This window comes from Macaca fascicularis, chromosome 16 (genome assembly GCF_037993035.2).
Source record: "Macaca fascicularis isolate 582-1 chromosome 16, T2T-MFA8v1.1".
Taxonomy (NCBI): domain Eukaryota; kingdom Metazoa; phylum Chordata; class Mammalia; order Primates; family Cercopithecidae; genus Macaca; species Macaca fascicularis.
The window spans coordinates 70492182-70510041 of record NC_088390.1 but is presented as its reverse complement, the minus strand read 5'-3'; the positions used below and the strand labels follow the sequence as shown (position 1 = coordinate 70510041).

The window sequence follows — 17860 nt, the reverse complement described above, 5'->3', positions numbered from 1 at the left end:
TTCAAAGTCCTGTCCCTGGACTACAAATTGAGTTCCCAGTTAGAAATCAGAAAACCATGACATATGAGTTGCATTTCTAAGATGTGCCTGTCTTTAGCATGACGTTTAAGAGAAAGGGCAGTGCGAACCATAAAGAAATGGCAGCCAGGCGTGGTGGTGTGCACCTGTAATCCCAGCTACTGGGGAGGCTGAGGCAGGAGAATCACCTGAACCTGGGAGGCTGAAGCTGCAGTGAGCCGAGACTGCATCATTGCACTCCAGCCTAGGTGACAACAGTGAGACTCCATCTCAAAAAGAGAAAAAAAAGGAGGGGAGAGAGATAGAGGGAAAGGTGAGCTTGTGGACATACTGGACACACAGGACCTGGGACATGGGGGCCTGAAACACTGTTTTACCGACAGAAGAATACAAAGGGAAATGCAGCCTGCCATTCTGTTTCTTCCTTTCTCCTCTATCCCTTCTTCCCTCCCTGGGAAACCACAGTAGCAGAAGTCTCATTCAATCAAATAGCTGTCAATTATATGAGTTGTACTTTTCTCTTCCTCAACAGTAAACTGGCTTTTCTCCTCTTTGTCCTCCTCTTTCTGTCTAGAGAGCAATTTCCTCCCGTCCACTTTGCAGGGCCGATAGCTCAAATACAGTGCTATGGTGATGACACCCACTCCAAGGGCAACGGTAATAACGACAAAGAGGGCAGAGCTGATTCCTTCATCCAATCCTGTCCAAGCACAGAAGACAGAGTTAGGAAGGTCACAAAGTACGAGGATCACCCACCCCAGCCCACCAGGCCCACTTCTGAGTCTCATTCTTCCCAACCTAGTAGAATCTTTCTTATTTTCATCCTTGGATAAGAATCCCAAACCCCTGAGGGATTTCCATCCTCCGCCCGGCAGCAGAGCAGCAAAGTTTACCTTGAACAATGACAGCAATGTCTTTGCTGACAGAGCCCAGCTGGTTAGTGGCTGTGCAGCAGTAGGCTCTGGTGTGGTTCTGGGTTGCCTTCTGTGGCACTTCAAGGTCAAAGACCACCCCATTCCAGGTACACACCAAGGCTGGAGCTGGGTTTCCCTTTGGGACACAAGCAAGCCTGTGTTCCATCCCTTCCAGCCAGGTCTGTTTGCCAGAGCATCGGGATTCCTCTAACCATGGCTTGTCTGCAAAAACGGTTTCCCAAAGAGCTGAGTTCGGTGCACCACACTCCCTCACTACCTTCACACCCTGCTCCCTCTCCTCACCCAAATGTGGTCCCCTCCACCCAACAGCTTTCCTTACTAACGGAGCACTAGCAGATCTCTGCTTTGAGTCAACTCTTCTTTCCCATCTTCCCCATGGGCAGGGAGTCCCAGATGAAACCTAGGGTGTTCTTATGGATTCCGACTAAATGATAATGCTGCTCCAGCCATGGTGGCCCTGGGGCTCCTGCTTCCCATCTGTGCTTCTCAGTGGGTAAGGAGCTAGATAATGGTGACCTCAGAGATTAGGATTTTTCTACCTTTTTTTTCTTTTTTCTTTTTTTTTTGGAGACAAAGTCAGTCTCACTCTGTTGCCCCAGCTGGAGTGCAGAGGCATGATCTTGGCTCATGGCAACCTCTGCCTCTCGGGTTCAAGCAATTCTCATGCCGCAGCCTCTCCAATAGCTAGAATTACAGACGCACGTCACCATGAGCAGCTAATTTTTCTATTTTCAGTAGAGATGGGTTTCACCATGATGGCGATGCTGGTCTCAAACTCCTTACCTCAGGTGATCCACCTGTGTCGGCCTCCCAAACTGTTGGGATTACAGGCGTGAGCCACCACGCCCAGCCTATCCTGAGCCTTTTGAAGCAGACGCCAGAGATGCGAAGCCCAGTCTCTCCCGCCTGGCCATGTGGAGGCTCTTATTGGGTAGTCTCTCAGCCTGCAGGAGCCAGGGATCTGGCCCCAGGTGATGCCCCAACAGTGGGCCACTCCCCACGACTGTCAGGAAAATCCCAAGTCTAATTCAAAGTTGATTTTCTACTAGCAATGAATGATGGACATGGTCTCCATTGCTTAAGGCCCTGGGAAGATCTAGACTAGAGAAAAGGATCATCGACTTCTGCCCACACCTGTGGGCCTCAGTTCTTCCCTCTGGTCCATGGTTGCCATGGTAACGCTTTGTAAAGTTGTTTCCCCAGGGGTCTCTAGAGTACTCTGAGTCACCATAACTCTGAGGTCAACAGAAGTGGAGAGAGGAGACACTCCCTGCCCTAGCTGGTCCCACGTGTTTCTGGCAGTAACCTGTCTCAGGAAACTCACCAGCCCTGTGCCCATCTACGGAGTTCTGGAGTGATCCCCAGTTAGGGCCCCTGCTGCCCTCATTCCTAAGGGAGGCTGGAGACTTCTTCCATGGCCAAAAACCCACATCTAAGTCCCCAGCACTAGCTAAAAGGCCCTGTCACGGGGTGCTATCTGTCCGTCCCAGTTCACATTGGAGGAAGGATGGTGGGGGAGGCAGAAGCTACGTGGAGCTCAGGGACTCTCCTCCATTCCCACCTGGCTCCTCCTCTTTGCTGGTGCTGGAAGGAGCATGGGGAAAGTGGTGTCTCCACCCTCCCTTGTCCCCATCTTTCTCAGAGTTGGTATCATTGATGACACCCCTCTTGGATCCTCCCGCAGCCCTGCCTGGAGAACAGCCCACAGCCCAGGGCCCTCCCAGCAGATGATGAGTCTGGGCTGCTGGTCGGGTAATGCTTCAGGAATGAAGGCAGAAAAAGGAGGTCTGTCTTCCTCTCTGAAAGACGGGAGACGGCAGGGCCCCAGTATTCACATCCTGGGCCACAGGGCTGTGGGTTTTCATTGCTGGTTGCCAACACCACAGCCAACCACTTCTAGAAGTGTTTCCTTGTTTCCTTCCTCGTGTTTCTACAGCGTCAAGTGCTAGATGCTCTTAAACTCAGCGGGGGATGATTTCAGTGCCCGTGAGGATGTTCTTTCCTGCTCTCACCTCTGGAGGCATCTGATGCTTGTGACCTCCAGATGGTATTGAAATAGCACCAACCCTGGGCACCAGGAGACAGGAGGCTCAGTCCTGGCCTTCTCTGCCTTCGCCTTGTCCTGCTGTGAGGTTTCTACAAGGCACCCCATGCCACTGGGCCATTCTCACCTGGGAATAGAGAAAGAACAATTTGCCCCTTATGGAAAGACGAAATGAGGCAAAAGGCCCCTTATGTTGTGGGCAGAATCCCTGCACTCAGAGGGATTTAGAAGCTGAAATAACTGGGTTGGGAGCAGTGGCTCGCGCCATCTCACTATTTTGGGAGGCCAGGGAGGGTGGATCATCTAAACTCAAGAGTTCGAGACCAGCCTGGCCAACATACTGAAATCTCATCTCTACTAAAAAAGTACAAAACTTAGCCTGGCATAGTGGCGGGTGCCTGTAATCCCAGCTACTAGGGAGGCTGAGGAGGGAGAATCACTTGAACCCAGGAGGTGGAGGTTGCAGTGAGGCAAAATTGTGCTACTGCACTCCAGCCTGGGCAACAGAATGATACTCCATCTCAAAAATAAAAATAAAAATAAAATGAAGAAACTAAAATAACTAAATAACTGAGTAGCACCACACTACCTGCTCTGGAGAAAGGACTTTTTTTTTTAATCTGTTTTGAGATGGAGACTCGCTCTGTCACGCAGGCTGGAGTGCAGTGGCACCATCTTGGCTCACGGCAACCTCTGCCTCCTGGGTTCCAGTGAGTCTCCTGCCTCAGCCTCCCACTTTTACAGGCTTGTGCCACCACGCCCAGCTAATTTTTGTATTCTTAGGAGAGATGGAGTTTTGCCATGGTGGCCAGTCTGGTCTTGCACTCCTGACCTTAAGTGATCCACCCACCTCAGCCTCCCAAAGTGCTGGGATTACAGGCATGAGCCACCGTGCCCGGCCCGGAGAAAGGACTTTGAGTAACACAATGTGGGAAGAGCAAGGTTGTGGAGATCTGCTGCCCTGGCTGAGGTAGCTCATGCAATCAGTCTCTCTCAGCCTCAGTGTCTTGACCTGTGAAACGGGATGATAATAACACCTCCTTCACAAGACAAGTGGCAGGTCTGACGTGAGAATGCACAGGCAGGCCCTTGGCAACTGGTTAAGCTCTATACAGCTCTGGAAAGGAGGGGGAGAAAAAAGAGGAGGGGCTTCCATGGCTGGAGAGGGCATCTTTCGGCCTGATGTGTTCTGAGTTCCAAAGCTGGGAAAGACACTCAAACCTTCCAGAGCTCTTCCAACTTTTCGATTCTCTGATGGTTTCAGGTCTAGAGGAGGAAGCGCTTGTGGTCCGTGTCTGTCCCCGGGATTTCTGTTTCTTGGTTTGCATCTCTGCTGCAGGTCCAAGGAGCTGGGGCAATACCATGAGTCTGGCTTCTTCATCCCCAGGGACCTGGGGGAGCTCCCCCCCACCACCACCGCCCGCCCGAGGCTCAGGGAAAGGGGAGAGCAAAGTGTGGGGTTGGTTCCCTCTAGTGGTCAGTGTTAGCACTGCATCCAGTTGCCTCAGGCGGGCCCAGGAGGAGTCAGCAAAAGTGGAATTCAGGACTGAATCCTGCCCAGAACCCCCACAATCTATTGGCTGTGTTTGGTGCCTTTTCGCAACACACACATTCTCTCTGCTGGGTGGAGGGGAGACATGTGAGGAGGAGGAAAGGGATAGGATAGAGAGTGGGATGGGGTCTGTAGGGGTCTCGAGGACTGGCTATCCTGACATCCTTCCCCGTGTTCAGGTTGGCCACCATGATGTGCTGCCAGAGGGCACCCACCTGCTCCTTAAAGAGAGGACAAGTTGGGTGGTATCTCTGGCCGACACTCTGTGCACAACTCTTACGATGCTGGTAACGGTGAGAAGGGAAAGATGACAAGCCAGGGGGCATGATCCCAGCATGTGTGGGAGGAGCTTCTAAATTAGCCATTAGCACAGGTACATCAGTGGCCCCATGCGTAAACGTACAGAGAAATAGGTGGGGTCAAGCAGCAAGAGATAAGGGGCCAGGGTATAAAAAGGGCCCACAAGAGACCAGCTCCAGGATCCCAAGGCCCGACTCCCCGAACCACTCAGGGTCCTGTGGACAGCCCACCTAGCTGCAATGGCTGCAGGTAAGCGCCCCTAAAATCCATTTCTGCACGATGTGTCCTGAGGGGAGAGGCGGAGCCCTGTAGATGGGACGGGGGCATCTCAGCCCAGATATTTGAACAATCTCAGAATGTTCCTGGTCCCTGGAGGGAGGGAGAAAAAAAAAACAGCTCCTGGAGCAGGGAGAGCACTGGCATCTTGCTCTCCATTCCCTCTGTTGCCCTCCGGTTTCTCCCCAGGCTCCTGGACATGCCTAATTCTGGCTATTGCCCTGCTCTGCCTACCTTGGCTTCAAGAGGGCAGTGCCTTCCCAACCATTCCCTTATCCTGGCTTTTTAACACCGCTGTGTTCCGCGCCCATCACCTGCACAAGCTGGCATTTGACACGTACCCGAAGTTTGTAAGCTCTTGGGGAATGGGTGCACATCAGGGGTGGCAAGAAGGGGTGACTTTCCCTCGCTGGGAAGTCCTGGGAGAGAATAAGGAGCTCAGGTTTGTTTCCTGAAGCAGAAATGCAGGCAGATGAGCGTACGCTGAGTGAGGTTCCCAGAAAAGTAACAACGGGAGCTGGTCTGCAGGGTAGACCTTGGTGGGTGGTCCTTCTCCTAGGAAGAAGCCTATATCCCAAAGGAACAGAAGTATTCATTCCTGCGCAACCCCCAGACCTCCCTCTGCTTCTCAGAGTCTATTCCGACACCCTCCAACAAGGAGGAAACACAGCAGAAATCCGTGAGTGGATGCCTTCTCCCCCAGGCGGGGATGGGGGAGGCCGGTGGTCAGAGCCCCCAGGCAGCACAGCAACCGCTGGTCCTTCCTCTGCAGAACCTAGAGCTGCTCCACATCTCCCTGCTGCTCATCCAGTCGTGGCTGGAGCCCGTGCAGTTCCTCAGGAGTGTGTTTGCCAACCACCTGGTGCATACCAACTCGAACTTCGACATCTATCTCTACCTAAAGAAACTAGAGGAAGGCATCCAAACGCTGATGGGGGTGAGGGTGACCCCAGGGGTTCCCAATCCTGGAACCCCACTGGCTTCGAGGGGTGAGGCAGAGAAACTGCTGCCCTCTTTTTAGCAGTCAGGCTCTGACCTAAGAGAACTCACCTTAGTCTTCATTTCCTCTCGTGAATCCTCCAGGCCTCTCTCTACACCCTGAAGGGGAGGGAGGAAAACGAATGAATGAGAGCGGGAGGGAGGCAACAGTGACCAAGCGCTCAGCCTCTCCTTCTCTTCCTTCACTTTGCAGAGGCTGGAAGACGGCAGCCCCCGGACTGGGCAGATCTTCAAGCAGACCTACAGCAAGTATGACACAAACTCGCACAACGATGACACACTGCTCAAGAACTACAGGCTGCTCTACTGCTTCAGGAAGGACATGAACAAGGTCGAGACATTCCTGCGCACCGTGCGGTGCCGCGCTGTGGAGGGCAGCTGTGGCTTCTAGATGCCTGGGTGGCATCCCTTGTGACCCCTCCCAATTGCCACTCCTGGCCATGGAAGGTGCCACTCCAGTGTCCAACAGCCTTGTCCTAATAAAATTAAGTTGCATCATTTTGTCTGACTAGGTGTCCTTCTATAATGTTATGGGGAGGAGGGTGGTGATATGGAGCAAGGGGCAGGTTGGGAAGACGACCTGTAGGGCCCACGGGGTCTATTGGGAACCAGGCTGAAGTGCACTGGCACGATCTTAGCTCACTGCAACCTCTGCCTCCTGGGTTCAAGCGATTCTCCTGCCTCAGTCTCCCGAATAGTTGGGATCCAGGCATGCACGACCAGGCTCAGCTAATTTTTGTATTTTTGGTAGTGACGGGGTTTCACCATATTGGCCAAACTGGTCTCCAACTCCTGACCTCAGGTGATCTGCCCAACTTGGCCTCCCAAATTGCTGGGATTACAGGCATGAGCCATGGCACCCTTCCCTGTCCTGTCATTTTAAAATAATTATACCAGCAGGAGGATGTCAGGCACAGCATGGGCGACCTGGCCATGCCCAGCCCAGTGGACATTTGACTTCTCTGCTTAGCACTGTCCTCTCATGTGCTGGGTCCACTCAGTAGACGCTTGTTGAATTCCTGGGCCTAGAGCTGTGCCAGCTGCCTCGTCTTGTCACCTTCTGGCTTATTCCCTCCCTCCATATCTTACCTATTTACCTCATAGGAATGTTTCGAATTCCAAATTTCTATTTTACTGTTACATATTTACTTGTTTGCTATTATCTCTGCTGCCAGTAGATTGTTAGCTCCAGAAGAGAAAGGATCATGTGTTTTGTTTATCTAGATATGCCCATCTGCCTGGTACAATCTCTGGCAAATGTTATAGACAACAACTACTTGTGGAATCGGTGAATGAACGAATAGAAGAATGAGTGAAAGAATGAATAGACGAAAGGCAGAAATTCAGCCTCAGGCCGGGCACAGTGACTCACGCCTGTAATCCCAGTACTTTAGAAGGCCGAGGCGGGTGGATCACAAGGTCAGGAGTTCAAGACCATCCAGGCTAACACGGTGAAAACCCATCTCTAAAAATACAACATATTAACCGGGTGTGCTGGCGGACAGCCTATAGTCCCACCTACTCAGGAGGCTGAGGCAGGAGAATGGCGTGAACCTGGGGTGGGTAGAGCTTGCAGTGAGCTGAGATCGTGCCACTGCACCCCAGCCTGGGCAACAGAGCAAGACTCCATCTCAAAAAACAAAAAGAAAAGAAAAGAAAAGAAATCCAGCCTCAAAGAGCTTACAGTCTGGTAAGAGGAATAAAATGTCTGCAAATAGCCACAGGACAGGTCAAAGGAAGGAGAGGCTATTTCCAGCTGAGGACACCCCATCAGGAAAGCACCCCAGACTTCCTACAACTACTAGACACATCTCGATGTTTTTCACTTCTCTATCAATGGATTGTCTCCCTGGAGAATCATCCCCAAAGTGAAATTACTTAGCACGTCCGGTTAGGTAGATCGTTATGTACTTCTTGGTTGTTCAGAGATCATCAACCAGTGCAAACAATACCCCATCAACACACAACAGTGCCTGCCCCTCTCCTCCCCAAGCCTTCCAAGGCCCTTTCTCCGTGCCTGAACCCCCCGGCCATATCATGTGGCAAGCTTAAGGGTCCAACGAGATACAGGAAGTGAAACACGATGTACACTGAAACGTGCAATACAAATAGGCAGCATGATGTGCCTCGGTTCACTAAACCGAGCTACACTGGGTGGTTGTTTTCTACCACTTTCCTTAATGCCTATAGACACCTCATTCTGCTGCTGAATTCCTCATGTTCAATTCCCCCCATCTTCATGGAACATCCTCTGTGCAGGGACTTGACCCCTGTCCTGCTAGCTTTGCACTGAGGCAAGCTCTGTCCATGCCTAGTAGTGCCACCATCTTTACTAGATGAGGTTTCTAAAGATCTTGGCATGGAAGGAAAGCCTAGGGGCCTTGGATAGGCCTTGGATAGTGGGAGAGCTCCAGGCAAGCCACCTGATCTCTTTGAGCCTCAGTATCCTCACTCACATCCCTAGGGCTCAGTACAGTCCCAAGCACATGGTGGACACGCAGAAGTATTGATCATCTTCCTCACCTCCCCTAGGAGAGCCCTTGGGAATCCCCACATAATATTCCCTGAAGACCTTAATCCAATGAGCTGAGTAATTGACTCGGTACCAAACTCAGAAAAAGGACATTAGAAGCCAAAAGGAGGTAGAGTATGTCCCAGTACGATAAACAGCCTCTGATCTCAAGGAAGAAAGAACAGAGCTGCAGGTGGGAAGTGTGCGCCGCAAATCACCAAAGTGGGAGTGGAAGGAGCGCCCACCAGTCCCTCGGAGGCGATCCCTAAGACCCGGTGAGTATGGCTTCGAAAAATGTGATTGTCCTCAACCCCACAGTCTTGAACCTAACAGGAGATCTCAAAGCCTGAAAGACACCACTTTAGGATCAACAGCAGATCTGCGACTTTCCACAGCAGGCACACAGAACCCTAAAGTTAGTCAAGGTTGGACATAGGAAGGGCTTCCAAACACACAGAGAAATTCATTAATCCTAAATTATAAAGGGAGGTTCTTTAAAGGAACCAAGATGATTGTGAGATTATCCTGAGCTTTTTGTCTTGTTTTGTTTTGTTTTTGATACAGAGTCTCACTCTGTCACCAAGGCTGGAGTGCAGTGGCGTGATCTCAGCTCACTGCAACCTCCATGTTGCGGGTTCAAGCAATTCCCTGCCTCAGCCTCCTGAGTAGCTGGGATTGCAGGTGCCTGCCACCATGCCCGGCTAATTTTTGTTTGTTTAGTAGAGTCGGGATATCACCATCTTGGCCAGGATGGTCTTGAACTCCTGACCTCATGATCCACCCACCTCGGCCTCCCAAAGTGGAGGGATTACAGGTGTGAGCCACAGTGTCTGGCCTATCCTGAGCCTTTTGAGGCTGAAACCAGAGACGCGAAGCCCAGCCTCTCCCCACTGGCCATGCGGAGGCTCTTGTTGGGTAGTCTCTCAGCCTGCAGGAGCCAGGGATCTGGCCCCAAGTGATGCCCCAACAGTGGGCCACTTCCCGGGACTGTCAGGAAAATCTCAAGTCTAATTCAAAGTTGATTTTTTACTAGCAATGAATGATGGACGTGGTCTCCATTGCTCAAGGCCCTGGGAAGATCTAGACTACAGAAAAGGATCACCGACTTCTGCCCACACCTGTGGGCCTCAGTTCTTCCCTCTGGTCCATGGTTGCCATGGTAACCCTTTGTAAAGTTGTTTCCCCAGGGTTCCCTGGAGTCCTCTGAGTCACCATAACTCTGGGGTCAACAGAAGTGGAGAGGTGACAGGAGACACTCCCGTACCCTGGCTGCTCCCACGTGTTCCTGGCAGTAACCCGTCTAGGGAGCCTCACCAGCCCTGTGCCTATCTGCGGAGTTGTGCAGTGATCCCCAGTTAGGGCCCCTGCTAGGGCTCATTCCTAAGGGAGGCTGGAGACTTCTTCCATGGCCGAAAATCCACATCTAAGTCCCCAACACTGGCTAAAAGACCCTGTCATGGGGCTCCGTCTGTCCCAATTCACATTGGAGGAAGGATGGTGGGGGAGGCAGAAGCTAAGTGGAGCTCAGGGACCCTCCTCCATTTCCACCTGGCTCCTCCTCTTTGCTGGTGCTGGAAGGAGAATGGAGAAAGAGGTGTCTCCACCCTCCCTGAGCCCCAGCTTTCTCAGAACTGGTATCATTGATGACACCCCTCTTGGACCCTCCTGCAGCCCTGCCTGGAGAACAGCCCACAGCCCAGGGCCCTCCCAGCAGATGATGAGTCTGGGCTGCTGGTCGGGTAATGCTTCGGGAATGACGGCAGAAAAAGGAGGTCTGTCTTCTGCTCCGAAAGGGGGGAGATGGCAGGGCCCCAGCATTCACATCCTGGGCTACAGGGCTGTGGGTTTTCAATGTTGGTTGCCAACACCACAGCCAACCACTTCTAGAAGCGTTTCCTTGCTTCCTTGCTTCTGTTTCTATAGCGTCAAGTGCTAGATGCTCTTAAACTCAGCGGGGGATGATTTCAGTGCCCGTGAGGATGTTCTTTCCTGCTCTCACCTCTGGGGGCATCTGATGCTTGTGACCTCCAGATGGTATTGAAATAGCCCCAACTCTGGGCACCAGGAGACAGGAGGCTCAGTCCTGGCCTTCTCTTCCTTCGCCTTGTCCTGCTGTGAGGTTTCTACAAGGCACCCCATGCCACTGGGCCATTCTCACCTGGGAATAGAGAAAGAACAAGCTGCCCCTTATGGAAAGACAAAATGAGGCAAAGAGCCCCTTGTGTTGGGGGCAGGATCCCTGCACTCAGAGGGATTTAGAAGCTGAAATTACTGGGTTGGGAGCGGTGGCTCATGCCAGTGATCTCAGTATTTTGGGAGGCCAGGGAGGGTGGATCACCTAAAATCAAGAGTTCGAGACCAGCTTGGCCAACATACTGAAACCCCCTCTCTATTAAAAAAGTACAAAACAGCCCGGCATAGTGGTGGGAGCCTGTAATCCCAGCTACTAGGGAGGCTGAGGAGGGAGAATCATTTCAACCCAGGGGTGGAGGTTGCAGTGAGGCAAGATCATGCCACTGCACTCCAGCCTGGGTGACAGAATGAGACTCCATCACAAAAAAGAAATAAAATAAAATAAAGAAACTAAAATAACTAAATAACTGAGTAGCACCACACTACCTGCTCTGGAGAAAGGACTTTTTTTTTTAATCTGTTTTGAGATGGAGACTCGCTCTGTCACGCAGGCTGGAGTGCAGTGGCACCATCTTGGCTCACGGCAACCTCTGCCTCCTGGGTTCAAGTGAGTCTCCTGCCTCAGCCTCCCACTTTTACAGGCTTGTGCCACCACGCCCAGCTAATTTTTGTATTCTTAGGAGAGATGGAGTTTTGCCATGGTGGCCAGTCTGGTCTTGCACTCCTGACCTTAAGTGATCCACCCACCTCAGCCTCCCAAAATGCTGGGATTACAGGCATGAGCCACCGTGCCCGGCCCGGAGAAAGGACTTTGAGTAACACAATGTGGGAAGAGCAAGGTTGTGGAGATCTGCTGCCCTGGCTGAGGTAGCTCATGCAATCAGTCTCTCTCAGCCTCAGTGTCTTGACCTGTGAAACGGGATGATAATAACACCTCCTTCACAAGACAAGTGGCAGGTCTGACGTGAGAATGCACAGGCAGGCCCTTGGCAACTGGATAAGCTCTATACAGCTCTGGAAAGGAGGGGGAGAAAAAAGAGGAGGGGCTTCCATGGCTGGAGAGGGCATCTTTCGGCCTGATGTGTTCTGAGTTCCAAAGCTGGGAAAGACACTCAAACCTTCCAGAGCTCTTCCAACTTTTCGATTCTCTGATGGTTTCAGGTCTAGGGGAGGAAGCGCTTGTGGTCCGTGTCTGTCCCCGGGATATCTGTTTCTTGGTTTGCATCTCTGCTGCAGGTCCAAGGAGCTGGGGCAATACCATGAGTCTGGGTTCTTCATCCCCAGGGACCTGTGGGAGCTCTCCCCCACCACCACCGCCCACCCGACTCAGGGAAAGGGGAGAGCAAAGTGTGGGGTTGGTTCCCTCTAGTGGTCAGTGTTAGCACTGCATCCAGTTGCCTCAGGCGGGCCCAGGAGGAGTCAGCAAAAGTGGAATTCAGGACTGAATCCTGCCCAGAACCCCCACAATCTATTGGCTGTGTTTGGTGCCTTTTCGCAACACACACATTCTCTCTGCTGGGTGGAGGGGAGACATGTGAGGAGGAGGAAAGGGATAGGATAGAGAGTGGGATGGGGTCTGTAGGGGTCTCGAGGACTGGCTATCCTGACATCCTTCCCCGTGTTCAGGTTGGCCACCATGATGTGCTGCCAGAGGGCACCCACCTGCTCCTTAAAGAGAGGACAAGTTGGGTGGTATCTCTGGCCGACACTCTGTGCACAACTCTTACGATGCTGGTAACGGTGAGAAGGGAAAGATGACAAGCCAGGGGGCATGATCCCAGCATGTGTGGGAGGAGCTTCTAAATTAGCCATTAGCACAGGTACATCAGTGGCCCCATGCGTAAACGTACAGAGAAATAGGTGGGGTCAAGCAGCAAGAGATAAGGGGCCAGGGTATAAAAAGGGCCCACAAGAGACCAGCTCCAGGATCCCAAGGCCCGACTCCCTGAAACACTTAGAGTCCTGCGGACAGCTCACCTAGCTGCAATGGCTGCAGGTAAGCGCCCCTAAAATCCATTTCTGCACGATGTGTCCTGAGGGGAGAGGCGGAACCCTGTAGATGGGACGGGGGCATCTCAGCCCAGATATTTGGCCAATCTCAGAATGTTCCTGGTCCCTGGAGGAGGGAGAAAAAAAAACAGCTCCTGGAGCAGGGACAGCACTGGCATCTTGCTCTCCATTCCCTCTGTTGCCCTCCGGTTTCTCCCCAGGCTCCTGGACATGCCTAATTCTGGCTATTGCCCTGCTCTGCCTACCTTGGCTTCAAGAGGGCAGTGCCTTCCCAACCATTCCCTTATCCTGGCTTTTTAACACCGCTGTGCTCCGCGCCCATCACCTGCATAAGCTGGCATCTGACACGTACCCGAAGTTTGTAAGCTCTTGGGGAATGGGTGCACATCAGGGGTGGCAAGAAGGGGTGACTTTCCCTCGCTGGGAAGTCCTGGGAGAGAATAAGGAGCTCAGGGTTGTTTTCTGAAGCAGAAATGCAGGCAGATGAGCGTACGCTGAGTGAGGTTCCCAGAAAAGTAACAACGGGAGCTGGTCTGCAGGGTAGACCTTGGTGGGTGGTCCTTCTCCTAGGAAGAAGCCTATATCCCAAAGGAACAGAAGTATTCATTCCTGCGCAACCCCCAGACCTCTCTCTGCTTCTCAGAGTCTATTCCGACACCCTCCAACAAGGAGGAAACACAGCAGAAATCCGTGAGTGGATGCCTTCTCCCCCAGGCGGGGATGGGGTAGGCCTGTGGTCAGAGCCCCCGGGCAGCACAGCAACCGCTGGTCCTTCCTCTGCAGAACCTAGAGCTGCTCCACATCTCCCTGCTGCTCATCCAGTCGTGGCTGGAGCCCGTGCAGTGCCTCAGGAGTGTGTTTACCAACAACCTGGTGTATGGCACCTCGAACTTCAACGTCTATCTCTACCTAAAGAACCTAGAGGAAGGCATCCAAACGCTGATGTGGGTGAGGGTGACCCCAGGGGTTCCCAATCCTGGAACCCCACTGGCTTCGAGGGGTGAGGGAGAGAAACTGCTGCCCTCTTTTTAGCAGTCAGGCTCTGACCTAAGAGAACTCACCTTAGTCTTCATTTCCTCTCGTGAATCCTCCAGGCCTCTCTCTACACCCTGAAGGGGAGGGAGGAAAACGAATGAATGAGAGCGGGAGGGAGGCAACAGTGACCAAGCGCTCAGCCTCTCCTTCTCTTCCTTCACTTTGCAGAGGCTGGAAGACGGCAGCCCCCGGACTGGGCAGATCTTCAAGCAGACCTACAGCAAGTTTGACACAAACTCGCACAACGATGACACACTGCTCAAGAACTACAGGCTGCTCTACTGCTTCAGGAAGGACATGAACAAGGTCGAGACATTCCTGCGCACCGTGCAGTGCCGCGCTGTGGAGGGCAGCTGTGGCTTCTAGATGCCTGGGTGGCATCCCTTGTGACCCCTCCCAATTGCCACTCCTGGCCATGGAAGGTGCCACTCCAGTGTCCAACAGCCTTGTCCTAATAAAATTAAGTTGCATCATTTTGTCTGACTAGGTGTCCTTCTATAATGTTATGGGGAGGAGGGTGGTGATATGGAGCAAGGGGCAGGTTGGGAAGACGACCTGTAGGGCCCACGGGGTCTATTGGGAACCAGGCTGAAGTGCACTGGCACGATCTTAGCTCACTGCAACCTCTGCCTCCTGGGTTCAAGCGATTCTCCTGCCTCAGTCTCCCGAATAGTTGGGATCCAGGCATGCGCGACCAGGCTCAGCTAATTTTTGTATTTTTGGTAGTGACGGGGTATCACCATATTGGCCAAACTGGTCTCCAACTCCTGACCTCAGGTGATCTGCCCAACTTGGCCTCCCAAATTGCTGGGATTACAGGCATGAGCCATGGCGCCCTTCCCTGTCCTGTCATTTTAAAATAATTATACCAGCAGGAGGACGTCCAGACACAGCATGGGCGACCTGGCCATGCCCAGCCCAGTGGACATTTGACTTCTCTGCTTAGCACTGTCCTCTCATGTGCTGGGTCCACTCAGTAGACGCTTGTTGAATTCCGGGGCCTAGAGCTGTGCCAGCTGCCTCGTCTTGTCACCTTCTGGCTTATTCCCTCCCTCCATATCTTACCTATTTACCTCATGGGAATGTTTCGAATTCCAAATTTCTATTTTACTGTTACATACTTACTTGTTTGCTATTATCTCTGCTGCCAGTAGATTGTTAGCTCCAGAAGAGAAAGGATCATGTGTTTTGTTTATCTAGATATGCCCATCTGCCTGGTACAATCTCTGGCAAATGTTATAGACAACAACTACTTGTGGAATCGGTGAATGAACGAATAGAAGAATGAGTGAAAGAATGAATAGACGAAAGGCAGAAATTCAGCCTCAGGCCGGGCACAGTGACTCACGCCTGTAATCCCAGTACTTTAGAAGGCCGAGGCGGGTGGATCACAAGGTCAGGAGTTCAAGACCATCCAGGCTAACACGGTGAAAACCCATCTCTAAAAATACAACATATTAACCGGGTGTGCTGGCGGACAGCCTATAGTCCCACCTACTCAGGAGGCTGAGGCAGGAGAATGGCGTGAACCTGGGGTGGGTAGAGCTTGCAGTGAGCTGAGATCGTGCCACTGCACCCCAGCCTGGGCAACAGAGCAAGACTCCATCTCAAAAAACAAAAAGAAAAGAAAAGAAAAGAAATCCAGCCTCAAAGAGCTTACAGTCTGGTAAGAGGAATAAAATGTCTGCAAATAGCCACAGGACAGGTCAAAGGAAGGAGAGGCTATTTCCAGCTGAGGACACCCCATCAGGAAAGCACCCCAGACTTCCTACAACTACTAGACACATCTCGATGTTTTTCACTTCTCTATCAATGGATTGTCTCCCTGGAGAATCATCCCCAAAGTGAAATTACTTAGCACGTCCGGTTAGGTAGATCGTTATGTACTTCTTGGTTGTTCAGAGATCATCAACCAGTGCAAACAATACCCCATCAACACACAACAGTGCCTGCCCCTCTCCTCCCCAAGCCTTCCAAGGCCCTTTCTCCGTGCCTGAACCCCCCGGCCATATCATGTGGCAAGCTTAAGGGTCCAACGAGATACAGGAAGTGAAACACGATGTACACTGAAACGTGCAATACAAATAGGCAGCATGATGTGCCTCGGTTCACTAAACCGAGCTACACTGGGTGGTTGTTTTCTACCACTTTCCTTAATGCCTATAGACACCTCATTCTGCTGCTGAATTCCTCATGTTCAATTCCCCCCATCTTCATGGAACATCCTCTGTGCAGGGACTTGACCCCTGTCCTGTTAGCTTTGCACTGAGGCAAGCTCTGTCCATGCCTAGTAGTGCCACCATCTTTACTAGATGAGGTTTCTAAAGATCTTGGCATGGAAGGAAAGCCTGGGGGCCTTGGATAGGCCTTGGATAGTGGGAGAGCTCCAGGCAAGCCACCTGATCTCTTTGAGCCTCAGTATCCTCACTCACATCCCTAGGGCTCAGTAGAGTCCCAAGCACATGGTGGACACGCAGAAGTATTGATCATCTTCCTCACCTCCCCTAGGAAAGCCCTTGGGAATCCCCACATAATATTCCCTGAAGACCTTAATCCAATGAGCTGAGTAATTGACTCGGTACCAAACTCAGAAAAAGGATATTAGAAGCCAAAAGGAGGTAGAGTATGTCCCAGTACGATAAACAGCCTCTGATCTCAAGGAAGAAAGAACAGAGCTGCAGGTGGGAAGTGTGCGCCGCAAATCACCAAAGTGGGAGTGGAAGGAGCGCCCACCCGTCCCTCGGAGGCGATCCCTAAGACCCGGTGAGTATGGCTTCGAAAAATGTGATTGTCCTCAACCCCACAGTCTTGAACCTAACAGGAGATCTCAAAGCCTGAAAGACACCACTTTAGGATCAACAGCAGATCTGCGACTTTCCACAGCAGGCACACAGAACCCTAAAGTTAGTCAAGGTTGGACATAGGAAGGGCTTCCAAACACACAGAGAAATTCATTAATCCTAAATTATAAAGGGAGGTTCTTTAAAGGAACCAAGATGATTGTGAGATTATCCTGAGCTTTTTGTCTTGTTTTGTTTTGTTTTTGATACAGAGTCTCACTCTGTCACCAAGGCTGGAGTGCAGTGGCGTGATCTCAGCTCACTGCAACCTCCATGTTGCGGGTTCAAGCAATTCCCTGCCTCAGCCTCCTGAGTAGCTGGGATTGCAGGCACCTGCCACCATGCCCGGCTAATTTTTGTTTGTTTAGTAGAGTCGGGATATCACCATCTTGGCCAGGATGGTCTTGAACTCCTGACCTCATGATCCACCCACCTCGGCCTCCCAAAGTGGAGGGATTACAGGTGTGAGCCACAGTGTCTGGCCTATCCTGAGCCTTTTGAGGCTGAAACCAGAGATGCGAAGCCCAGCCTCTCCCCACTGGCCATGCGGAGGCTCTTGTTGGGTAGTCTCTCAGCCTGCAGGAGCCAGGGGTCTGGCCCCAAGTGATGCCCCAACAGTGGGCCACTTCCCGGGACTGTCAGGAAAATCTCAAGTCTAATTCAAAGTTGATTTTTTACTAGCAATGAATGATGGACGTGGTCTCCATTGCTCAAGGCCCTGGGAAGATCTAGACTACAGAAAAGGATCACCGACTTCTGCTCACACCTGTGGGCCTCAGTTCTTCCCTCTGGTCCATGGTTGCCATGGTAACCCTTGTAAAGTTGTTTCCCTAGGGGTCCCTGGAGTCCTCTGAGTCACCATAACTCTTGGGTCAACAGAAGTGGAGAGGTGACAGGAGACACTCCCGTACCCTGGCTGCTCCCACGTGTTTCTGGCAGTAACCTGTCTGGGGAGCCTCACCAGCCCTGTGCCTATCTGCGGAGTTGTGCAGTGATCCCCAGTTAGGGCCCCTGCTAGGGCTCATTCCTAAGGGCGGCTGGAGACTTCTTCCATGGCCGAAAATCCACATCTAAGTCCCCAACACTGGCTAAAAGACCCTGTCATGGGGTGCTGTCTGTCCCAGTTGACATTGGAGGAAGGATGGTGGGGGAGGCAGAAGCTACGTGGAGCTCAGGGACTCTCCTCCATTCCCACCTGGCTCCTCC

General features: G+C 52.0%; 1 protein-coding gene and 1 pseudogene across 1 annotated transcript; both read left to right on the top strand.

Moving 5' to 3' along the window:
• The first annotated feature begins 5205 nt into the window (after positions 1–5205).
• Positions 5206–6625, top strand: LOC135967819 (growth hormone variant). Its single transcript, XM_065532206.2, has 4 exons — positions 5206–5475; positions 5685–5804; positions 5898–6062; positions 6318–6625. Exons 1-4 carry the CDS (start codon positions 5206–5208, stop codon positions 6513–6515), a joined length of 753 nt encoding a protein of 250 aa, XP_065388278.1. The 3' UTR covers positions 6516–6625.
• A 6016-nt stretch (positions 6626–12641) lies between these two features.
• LOC135967888 (growth hormone variant-like) lies at positions 12642–14044 on the top strand (annotated as a pseudogene).
• Positions 14045–17860: the final 3816 nt, after the last annotated feature.